Raw genomic sequence first — 12,214 nt, forward strand, 5'->3', positions numbered from 1 at the left:
CTGCGGTCCCCAACCTCCAGGTGAGGACCGGTACCAGCCATGGCCTGTTATAGGAACTGGGCTACAGAGCTCCACCTCCTCCCACCCCGAACCCCAGCCCCACCCTGTCCTTGGAAAAATTGTCTTCCATGAAACTTACGAACTGGGCGGCACAGCAGGAGGTGAGTGGCAGGCGAGCAGGCGAACCTTCGCCTGTATTTACAGCTGCTCCCCATCGCTCACATCACCACCTGAGCTTCCCCACATTCCCCGGTCTTCAGTGGAAAAACTGTCTTCCATGAAACCAGTCCTTGGTGCCAAAAAGGTTGGGGACTGCTGCTCTAAGCCATCTGTTGGGTGGCTCTACCCAGATACAATTGTTCCTTCTGTGGATTCTTCATCGTCCTGAATTACCTCTCAGTCAGGCTTTGGGGAAAAGCCTGGATCTGCTTCATTATGCGCCATAAAACATGATATCTCTGTGTTCTATGTGCAAAGTCCATCAGAATGACACCCACATTCATTCATGCCTTCAACAAAAATTGCGATCACCCATTTAAACACCAAGTGCTATTCTAGGTGCTAAAAATACACAAATGAACAAGAGAAACCAAAGTCTTGTTCTTACAGAGCTTCAGTCCTGGTTAAGAGAAGAAACAAAGAAAGAAGGAAAAATATCATAAGTGCCCTGCGGAGAATTCGAGTTGGCTGATCCAATAGAAAGTTACTGCAGGGCTACTTAAGATTGGCAGGTCTTGGCAGGCGCAGTGACTCATGCCTGTAATCCTAGCACTCTGGGAGGCCAAGGTGGGTGTATTACTTAAGCTCAGGAGTTCGAAACCAGCCTGAGCAAGAGCGAGACCCCATCTCTACTAAAAAATAGAAAGAAATTAGCCAAACAACTAAATATAGAAAAAATTAGCAGGCATGCCTGTAGTCCCAGCTACTCGGGAGGCTGAGGCAGTAGAATCGCTTGAGCCCAGGAGTTTGAGGTTGCTGTGAGCTAGGCTGATGCCGCGGCACTCTAGCTCAGGGAAGAGAGGGAGACTCTGTCTCAAAAAAAAAAAAAAAAAAAAATTGGCAGGTCTGGAGGTGGCATGCAACTTGAGAGCTGAGTACCAAGGACTCAGCTGAGTGGCCACCGGGGAAAATGTGTTCCAAAAAGAGGGAAAAGCTAAGTGCAAAGGCCCAAAGCAGGTCCAAGTTTGGAGAACTCAAGGATCCAGTAGAGAACAGCGTGGCTGGAATGGGGTGACCAGAGGAGAGCGGGCAGAGGAGGGGAAGAGGCAGAGCGCGGCTCTGTAACCCAGCTGAGGAGCTCAGATTCTATTCTCATGTAATAAGATGCGACTGGTGGGCTTCAAACAGGGAAGTGACGTGACCGCTTTAATTTGCGTAAGGATTACTGCTGGCTGTCGTGGGAAGAATAGAATATGGGGACAAAAGAAGAAGCGAGGAGAACAGTGAGAACTGTGGTTCGTAACTGCGGGTGACTTTGCCCCCAAGGGACATCTGGCAATGTCTGGAGACATTCTTGGTTGTCACAATTGTGAGTGTCACGATTGGGGGGGTGCTATTGGCACTTAGCGGGTAGAGGTCAGGGACGTTGCTCAATGTCCCACATTACCCAGGACAGCCCCCACAACCAAGAACAATCTTGCCCAAAATGTCCACCGTGGTGGGAAGGCCTGAGTTAGGAGGATGTTGCCTTGGTCCCAGCAAGAGGCGATGGTGAGCTGAGCCAGGAAGGAGGAGATGGAAAAGGGTGGAAATTCACCGCAGTAAACATTTTGAAATAGTGAAGAAGGTTTTGCTTCCGTATTTCCTTAGGCCCCTTTGGACCCTTTTCAGCCACTGCGGGCATTCTGTGTTTACTGCCTCAGCGACAATACAGAGGAAGAGTCAAGTCCTGGCTTTTGACTTCCTTTGACTTTGGCTTCTCCCTCAGGGAGGAGAGAAAGCACCTGGGCTGTAGACAGCAGCTTTGAGGGAATGTCAGATGACAAAGAGCCAGGACCGCTCCCCACTCCACCACACAGCACGAACGCTCGCACCCAGGTTCCCGGACCAAAGGGGACGGTCCCTAAAGCAAGGTGTATGCAGATATTACGGATCTATAGGAAAAAATCTGCACCCTGCCTCACCTACTCCAAACAAGCTCCGGGAGGGAGGATGACGAGGGAGCCACCAAGCAGATTCACAGAATCTAGGAACAGAGAGGCGCTGGGTCCCTTTCCCAGGCAGAGCCCCAGGGAGGCACCAGAGGAGACAGACATGGCCGGGCCCGGGGTGGGAGCAGCAGGGTGGCACCGAGTGCCTGCAAGTCACATGCGGGGAGCCAAGCAGAGAGGGACACAGGAAGGAACAAAGAAGGATCAGTGGCATGGACGACCACTGAAGACCCAATGGAAAGGAAGATATCCCAGCAGTCACCAAAGCAGATTGATGATAGACCACAACAGATGTCCACACAGTAGCCGTGGCACTGCCTAAGTCCCCCTGGACCTTGGGACACAACCCTAGAGGAAAAAGGAGGGAAACCCCAAAGTGACTTAGATTTATTTCTGTCACTCCCAACAGAACAGAGACGTGAAATGGAAACCGAGTCACAGAAACATTTTTAAAAACTTATTTCTTGTGCACTGGGTTTGTGGCTGAGGTTTGTTCACTCTGAGCGCAAGGGGCGGTCAGCTTCTCTGTGTCTGTCCACACCATTATCATCCGGCATTGACTGTACCCTCCCAGGGCCATGGCCAGGTCTATTCAAGACACCTTGAACACACCCCGGGGCAGCACGCGCCCCGTTACTGTCACACACAGACCAGCACACGCAACGCATATTGATCAGGGCTGAGCTGTTTCCAAATTACCATTTAAATCAATGGTTGAGCACTGTGTAATTGGAAATGTCAAAACCCACATTTTCTAGGTGACCTCACAACACTACTTGATATCACTTAGCTGAATCGAATGTGCATTTGTTTTACCTCTTCCCCTCTTCAACCTGCCCTCTGAGAAAAGTATAAAAACTGAGGGAACTGGGCAAGAGGCAAAAAGAGAAAGAACCCAGATAATCTACAAGTCGTGCAGCCTGACACATTCCAAAATGTAATCCAAGGAACAGGGTCCTTCGAGCTATTCCACGGAAAAGATCTGCAACATCAAACGAGCGTGAAGAAACTCCAGGGCCCTACCCGGAGATTCACGTTTGGCACATTCAAGATTCCCAGAAGCCCTGGGGGAAAGAGATCTCTTTCCCTCGGTTTATCCTAGAACTTCCAAGACCTATTTGAGCACAGAACTATTATTTTCTCACCCAGGGCCTCTCTACATCCAGTGTAATGGAATATACTCAGGGACTCTACCCAAACATGAGCTGGTGTAGCGATTCAACAAATTAAGAGAACAGAGTCAAACTCCCATTCCTGCCCAGCCAAGATATTTTGTAAACACCAACAAGTCATCAGGACTGAATCATTTCCAAGTGAAATCGAGCCCAGCACACAACTTCCTGGGTGCCCTGTGAGGCCAGTAGTTCTCAAGCTCAGCACCTTTAAGAAATCAACCCGGGCCCCTTCCTGGCGGCTATTGCAGGAAAGGACTCAGTTTCCGGAAGCAGCCTAACCTCATCTCCTCCTGACCTGGCCAATCCTTACCCTGCTAGGTCCCCTCCCCTCTTCTTTCTTTCCTCCCCAGGCAACCACTACCCCATCCCCCCACCCCCGGGCATGCAGCACCAGAAGTTAGGTTTAAACCTGCTCTGCCATTGTTCCCAGTGCAATTCAGAGCCATTTATCTTTTTTTTATTTATTTCAGCATATTATGGGGGTACAAAAGTTTAGGTTATGTATATTTCCCTTGCCCCCCTGCCCTCACCTCCAATCAGAGCTTCAAGCGTATCCATCCCCCAGACGGTGCTCATTGCACTCATTGTGTATGTATACACCCATCCCATCCCCCTCCACACATCTACCCAACACCCGATTACTGTTATTCCTAAATGTGCTCTTAGGTGATGATCAGTGAAACCAATTTGATGGTGAGTACATGTGGTGTTTATTTTTCCATTCTTGGGATACTTCACTTAGTAGAATGGGTTCCAGCTCTATCCAGGAAAATACAAGAGGTGCTATATCACCATTGTTTCTTATAGCTGAGTAGTACTCCATGGTATACATATACCACATTTTATTAATCCACTCATGTATTGATGGGCACTTGGGTTGTTTCTACATCTTTGCAACTGTGAATTGTGCTGCTATAAACATTCGAGTGCAGATGTCTTTTTTATAGAATGTCTTTTGTTCTTTTGGGTAGATGCCCAATAATGGGATTGCTGGATCAAATGGTAACTCCACTCGTATCTGTTTAAGGTATCTCCACATTGCTTTCCACAGAGCTTGCACTAGTTTGCAGTCCCACCAGCAGTGTGTGAGTGCAGAGCCACTTATCTTATTTCTCTGAACTTCAGCTTTTAATGCATAAAATGAGAATAATAACTACTGTCTCACAGAGTTACAGGGTGCGCAAAATGAGATACTCTATATATGACTAAGACAAAGAAGCTAAGCAAAATGAATGACCTCCCACTGCTAAATGAAGCCGCGTAGCCTGAGGCATGGCTTGTACCGGTCACTAGATGAACAAATGATAGAGGTTGCTGGGAAGGAAAGGTCATCCCTAACATAAATTCTGATGGTAAAAACTCCACAAATGGCTAATGAACCCTCAGATCCATCGATTTCCCCAGGCTGGGAGGGGCGTGCAGTGAAGTGCCACCCTCCCGCACCCCCGAGAAGGCTCCCCACATATTAATAGTAGCCTTCACCAAATCTCCACTGATACACGTCTCTACCAGGGACAAACCAGGAAATTCAGCAAACCATGAAGGATATCTCTTTTGCCAGTGAAACCCCTACTTTCAGTGGAACAAGCATGGATGTTGTTATTGGCTGTTTATGTCCCCCCAAAATGCTTATGTTGAAGCCCTAGACCCCACGTGATGGCATTTAGAGGTGGGGCCTTTGGGAGGTGTTCGGGTTTAGATTGTGTCATGAGGGTGGGGCCCTCATGATGGGATTAGTGCCCTTATGAGAGAGGAAGAGGAGCGCTCTGTCCGGCACACACTGAGGGAAGGCCACGCGAGCACACAGCACGAAGGCGGCTGCCTGCACGCCGAGAAGCAGGCCCCCTCCGGGAACTGAATTGCTGGCACCTTGCTCGTGGACTTCCCAGCTCCAGAACTGTGAGAAATAAGTAAAAGCCACCCAGTCTACAGTATTTTGTTATAGCAGCCTGAGCCAACTAAGACAGATGTCAAAGAAAGTAACTGAGCTGTGAGTTATAACATTAAAACTTCTTAGTGACTTCCCAGCCTGTCCCTCAACCCAGCGCATGCCCCGCACACTGGGGAAACAAAGATGCCCATACGTCTCTCTGCCCTCAGGAGTTTATGGCCAAGGGCCTAAACACAGAATTTCAATTCAGGATAATAAGGTTCGGAATAAAGGGCCAGATATGAGGGAACCGCTACTTCTGCCTGGGGGAGCTGGGAGGGCGCTGTGGAAGGTGTTATTTGGGCAGCCATTGAAGGATGATGGGGGGCATTTTAACCAGAGCAAAGGCACAAATGGGAAAAGATCTGAGGGTGGAAAAAGGTGTGGAGGATTCAGAGAAAAGGGCTCGGCCCCGGGCGGCTGTGAGAGCACAGGCCTACCATAGAGCAAAAGACTGAAGGCGAAACAGGAAAACTGGCTGAGGCCCCATCACCAAGGGCTCTATAGACTTCAGCTTATAGACCACAAGTTGCAAACGGGTGGCCCGACAGACCAAAACCGCCCTATCCTACTGACATGTTTGTGCAGGCAGCATAATGTTTTTAAAAATTCCAGTCAATATTTAAAAACTAGGAGATTTTGTTTAAGATTCCAGATTCCCTTGAAACACTGAAAGAACTGACCACTCTGGGCTCATATTCCTGCCTGGCAACGACAGGCTGGAGCTGAGCAGCAGCTGCCCTCTCTAGATGAACCCCCTGCTGGGCCGCAGTCTCCACTACTCCCCAGTATTCCCCACCCAGCCTGCTGTCCCCATTTTATCCTGTTGAAATCAGCGAGCGTGCCTGAGGAAGTCCTCCAGTCACTGTATGGTATACTGCCCTTAAGACTAAGCTCATTCTGGTGTTCAATTGGAAGATTTTTGTGTTTTGGCGGTTTTTTAATTTCCTTCTCTTACTTTATCACTGTATTCCAAGAAAACTTATAGAAAGCAAAGAACATATATACTTTGCAACTCTCACAACACTCAGAACAAGTCTAAGTAAGAGATGATCAATGTTTGTTGAATGAATGCGTAAACACATGCACCTCTGTGATTATTCTCAATATCTGCTCTCGTTCCTCAGAATTCTAGACTTTTGCAATTAAGAAGATAGCCTAAAATGAATATGGATATGGAATAAAAATAAAATGCTAAAGTCAATCATTGCATTTCTATTTCAATTTTCCATTAGTTTGAAATGGAAATAGGAACTCTGAATAAATGCAGAACAGACCATCACGTCTGCCAGCAAGATGAATTAGAGCCCAGGACACTGAGAATGCCTGCAAATAAGATCACCAACACTGTCAGTGATCTTGAGGGAATTGTGGAGAATAGGACAAGTGCCAAAAAGCTGGAGACTAGCAAATGCTCTGATTTTCAAAAGAGGAAGGAAGTTATAGCTTGCCAGGTCCAGACTAGATAATGTGATGTCACTCTCAGGCAAGTTTCTTGAACAGATTTATAAAGGAACACTTATGAGTACCTAGGACAGAGAGCAATGTCTGTTTGACTCAAGCATGGGGTCACCAAAAACAATCCACTGCTAGCCTAGTGGATTGAAAAAGCATAGCAGACATAATATATACAGTGCAAAAAGGGCCAATTCAACCCTTAGGCAATATTAATGGAAGTATTACAGACAGAATAAAGGAGGTGATAGCAGTTTTCTTTCTTTGACCACATCCAGAGAATCACATTTAGAACTCAGTATAATACCACTCTTGAAGTAGGATATTGATAACATGATCTTTTGGAGGTCGTTTTGGCAAAACCTCTTTAAAAACATAAAACTCTCGTCCAGATTTCTGGCATCTGTTTAAAAATTTAAAGATCTGTCTGAGCCTACATTCCTAAATGGGAACAACCAGTTGAACCCAAGTAGTAGCTGTCCATTTAGACAGGACACATGCTCTCAGGTCCACCATAATCATCACCATTCCTCTACTGTCCCACTGAGGTGGTGGCCCAGCTGCCACAAATCATCTCACGTGGCCACCTTCACTCATTTATTCTATCTGCAAAGCACCCAAAGACATTGGAGTTTGCAAGCCAGGATGCAGTAGTTCCAAAGGACAGTGACAATGCTAAGTGGCAGTGAACCATCTTACATAAGCAAGTGTGGGCTATAATCATAGGCTCCAAACACCCAGTGTCATGGGCAGTCATGGAGAAGTATGTGTCTTGTTTCATGAAGTCCCGAGGGGAAGGAACTATAAAATCAATAGGTGGATGAGCGACATATTTAACACATCGTGAGAAAAAACACAAGAGTCAGAACTATCCAAAGATACAATACATAAGCTTGAGAGGTGGTGAGCTCCCCATCAGTAAAAATGTGCAAGCATACAGATTACGGCTGCTTCGCAGGTATATAATCACAGGAATTCAAGTATCTGATGAGGCTAGAGAAGGCATGAGTCTAAAAATTTTTATAATAGAAAAAATATTCTTCTAAAACGTTCCCTTTTCTTAGGGCAGTAGACTCTTGAAAAAGAGATAAAAGAGGGTAAGTCGACTAAGAACTCAGCACCATTTTGAAAAATCAAAAGTTCCCTTAACAAAAGTCAGAGTACAAAATCTGTTTACCTAGGTAGACTGTTTGCACCAAACTAGCCAAATGATACCCAGGGAACAAGGTAATTGGCCTGAGGCGTTGTTTTTGGTGATTGGTCAAATGTTCCTCGGAGGCATGCAACAAAGACTACCGGATGAGAAGTAAGGGAAACAATGGAACTTGATCAAGAGGCAGCCAGTCCCCACCACAAACTGCCAGCTGCTGCCGACATCAATCCTTCCAGGGGCAGCTTCAGGGAAACAATGTATCAGGGAACACTAGGCCTGGGAGAAAACCAGCCTTGTGACCTTGGGCAAGTCATTTCATGTTACTGGGCCTCAGTTTCTCATCTCTGAAACTGGGCTCATACGAACCTGTCTGTAGTGGGCCCGGAGTCGCGGTATCTGGGAAGAAGTCGTAGACAGTGTGGAGCCCTGTGCACACATCAATAATTATGATGATGATTCACAACAAATAGAATTTAAAAAATATATATTTCAGAGAGTTTTGGAGACAGCAGTATCCTGACCTAAATCTTGTGGGTGTCAAGTCTAAAGGAATAAAATTAACCTTTAACCAGAATGCAGAGAAATTTAGAGTCTGGAAGAGACAGGATCATCGGGGCATGGTGATTGATGCATTCCTGATGAAATTCATGGTACTTGCTGATTACTTGTTAAAATAAAGGTGAAGGGTAAAAAGTACAAGAATCGGCTGGCGTAATCAACATTTAATTGGCCCTCAAGGAAAGTTCCCTGGCCCAGCTGTAGCAATCCTTCAACCATGAGACAGGCACATTTCCTACCCAGGCAGTGCTTGTAAAACCCCAACTGTCCAAAACGCATCATCCCGTTTTTTTATCGTGGCATTTTTCACGGGAAACTCAATTTTAAAAAAATAATAATAATCAGCCAAATTAATCTGATAAAACATAAACTTCCCAGAAAGAGTCTATTCAAAGACCAAAATTAGGCTTTTTTGTATTGAGCACTCGGGTGAATTCAAATTTCCGGGCTTCGTTCTAGATTTTCAGCAAGGTTAAAACATCACAAGTCACCGTTCACTACACTGAACTGCGAACTGAGAGAAAGAGACCAGGGGAGAAGAGGGTTTTCTGCTGTTCTTGCCCTCGAGTCTGCCCAAAGGTGACGAACATGCACGATTTGACCAGAACTAAAAGGCAAAAAACTGCTGGTGAGACGGGGGGACAAAAACAGAGCCCCCCTGCCGTGGCTGGTCCCCTCCCAAAGTTCCCAGGCATGTGAAGTGTGTGTGGCAGCTGTGATGCCCAGCCCTCCCGCCGCTCCTGGGGAGGCCATCGGCTTCCTGGGTCACTGAGTCTTCAGCTGCAGCGGCACCTAGTAGCAGGTGTGGCACCCACAGGTCACCCGAGCCCCAAATAACCAACTTGCTCAACCGTCCATATATAACCTCAAGGATAGGCCTTGACGTCCACTGAAGATGTGTTCTGTCTTTACTCTTTCTACGAGGAGCCACAGCACACCCTGTGTCGCAGCAAGGAGAACCACAAGCAAAGAGAAACCGGGCACCAAGAGGCACAGCTTCCCTCAGGGCACATCCTCGGAGAAGGGGTGAGCATGGCGGATGGAGCTCTGAGGTCTTCCTCGCCAAAGGCCAGCCCAGAACGTGTGCGAGTGGGAGAGCCCCCAGGCTGGCCTGAGAGGCACTCTCCCCGCCAGCGTTCAGCTGTGCAATGGTGTCCCTTTTCCTATTTCGCCTGGCTAGCTGAATTTAGGGAGCGGCTTCGGAAAGAAGTGTGCACCCGGTAGCACCAAAGCTGGAACCAGCAGCCAGAGGTCATCTCACCCTCCCGCAGGCTTCCCCTGGCAGCATGGAAGCCAGGCAGCGCCGACCAGCCGGAACGGCACGAGGAGGTGCTGGCTTTGAATGAAAGCTGATGACCCTAAACGCTAGTGCACAGAGAGCCGGGGCTGCACACTGCGAGATAATACATTTTCTGCACCTAGCTCCCTCTTTATGCCTAAATGCCTGCATTAGTCGGGATCAATATGCCCCATAACAGTTAATCCATGACAACCCAGGCCAGCCCGGAGACACCGACAAAGAAGTGCCGCCCAGGGAGGCTGCCTCCCTGTGCACATGCATGTGAATTCCAGCCCAGGGAACGAGGCGGAGGCCAAACCACCACCAACAACAAAAACCGAAAAGGGGGAGGGAAAAAAAAAAGCAGATCATTAAAAATATACACCAATATTAAGGAGCTTTTACTGTGGTAGGGACGGGGTGGAGGCAGTGACTATCAAAATAGCCTTAGAGTGACATGTCACCACCAAGATGATGGAGTATCCGCGACACTCCTAAAGTCGGGCGTAGGATCCTCCTCACACACCTGCAATGCAGAGATTGCTGCCCGTTCTATAATCCACACTCCCAGCCCAGAGCTATCTGTAGTTGAGACCAGTCCAGACTTGTGCGGCTGCCACTGTTCCTCCTCACAATAAGATTATTGATGCATAACAACATTTCACGATGGCAGGGAGGAAAACAGGGGGAAAAAAGCCAGAGCAAGAGAAAAAGGAAAGGGGAGGAGAAGGGAAACTCTCCCAGTCAGCATCTCACCTTTTATTTGGGCTTCATATTCAGCAATGATCTCTTTGTCTTTCTTGAACTTAGTTTGAGATGACATCTTCCGTGGCCAAAGGAACTGACAGGCTGTTTGATTTATTTCTCCTTTTCTTCCTGAGTCCTCTCGCAAGCCCTGGTAATCACACGGCTCTGGTCGATTTCACAGGTTTAGGGGCTAATCTCTCTTTTGGCTGCAGAGCAGGGTTAAAAATCCTTCTCCTTTTGGGAGGAAAATTCTCTTTACTCGCCGAGAAATGGCTCTAGTAGCTTGCTCTGGTCAGCTCCTCTTGCAAAAGAAGAATCACCCCAGGAGCACAGTAACCTGCCCCAGATTTTCAAGATTTTTCTTCCAAAAAAATAATAATAATAATAACCAAGAGCACTCACACACACACTCACGCATGCACGCGTACACTCATCCAGACACGCTTACACACAGTTGTGATGTGCACACATGCATCGACACACACGCACACACCCTCACTCACTCACACGCACACACTCACTCGATCACTCACACACACACATCCACGAGAGGCGCGGCGCCTCCTTGGTCGTGCAGCCAGCCCCTGGCTCGCTTTCGAAGGCTCTGCTGAGGCGATGGTCAGGTTGCCAAAGGGCCGGTCATCTCGCATCCTCCCTCCCTTCGGAGCCTTGGGTCTGATGTCCGTGAGGATGAAAGCCAGAGAGCGGAATGGAAGTTTTCCTGCTGTAAACGCTTCAGCTCCGGTGAGCCCAGGGCTGGACTGCTAGCCCTGCAGGGCCGGCTCAGCTCTCCCCCACCGCCCTCGTCACTAGACTCCGCCTCCCGGATTTTATAACAACTGACACATTGTAGCCTACAGGAGAGCAGAACTCACTGCAAGCAAAAAGGGGAAGAAACGCTCACAAAAGGGAAGGCAGCAGGAAGAAGAATTGGGCTGGGCAGGCCTGAGAGACTCCTGCAAACTCCAGCCATTAGCCGTGGGGTTAGGGATTTTTCTCCCAAAAACTAAAGATCCCCCCCTTTTTTTTTTTGCACTGTGCCATTTAATTCAATCTTTCAAGTCAAGGACTCTACGACAGTATGTCACTCTGCCTGGAGAGGCTAGCAGAAGGCCTGACCCATGTAGAGAAAGGCATTAACATGTGTTGATCAATTACTTGGTGGCAGAGACAATGCCAGGAGTGTCAGACACACAGCTGAGCAAAGCCATTGAGAGCAGGCACAGGCACACTGGGGGCAGATACAGCCAGGGCAGTGGCTTGTTGAGCCTCAGTTTCCTTGCCAATAAAATGGGCTGTCTTTGGGGGTTCTTTCATTCTTTCTTTCAACAGATATTTACTGATAGCTTACTATAGGTCTGGCATAGTTCTGGGCACAGGGATATGGCAATGATCAAAATAGTCACCCCCCCACCCCCCGCCAAGAAAAATCTGTGCCCTTCCGGAGCTCCTGAGCTCCACATCACACAACACCATTCATGCCAATATTCTTGGTGCAAGCACCCGTGGAGCAGTATGCATCGTGAATGGTGCCCGCTGGAGTTGTACGAGGGAAGAGGCCCTGGGAGAGGAAGATAAAAAATAAGCATAATGAGTAAATTACATAATATTGTAAAAAATGATAAGTGCTATGGGGAAAAAATATAGCAGGGTAGGGGACATCAGGAATGAAGGGAGCTCTAGGGAGGATCAGATAAGAATGAGGAAGCACTCAGTGAATGGCAGCAATTATTGTGACCTCACCGTGTCCCTCAAGCACCTAACAAC

At 47.8% G+C, this 12,214-nt stretch overlaps 1 protein-coding gene across 2 annotated transcripts in view; it reads right to left on the reverse strand.

The window, feature by feature from the left end:
* Window positions 1–11,210, reverse strand: part of SRGAP3 (SLIT-ROBO Rho GTPase activating protein 3) — a 242,153-nt gene extending 230,943 nt beyond the window's left edge. For both annotated transcript variants that reach the window (XM_069473851.1, XM_069473850.1), the window contains exon 1: window positions 10,457–11,210. In XM_069473851.1, the coding sequence (XP_069329952.1) occupies window positions 10,457–10,523 (67 nt within the window). In that variant the 5' untranslated portion in view covers window positions 10,524–11,210. The remainder of the gene's footprint in view (window positions 1–10,456) is intronic.
* Window positions 11,211–12,214: the final 1,004 nt, after the last annotated feature.

The sequence above is a fragment of the Eulemur rufifrons genome, chromosome 7, assembly GCF_041146395.1.
Source record: "Eulemur rufifrons isolate Redbay chromosome 7, OSU_ERuf_1, whole genome shotgun sequence".
NCBI classification, from domain to species: Eukaryota; Metazoa; Chordata; class Mammalia; order Primates; family Lemuridae; genus Eulemur; species Eulemur rufifrons.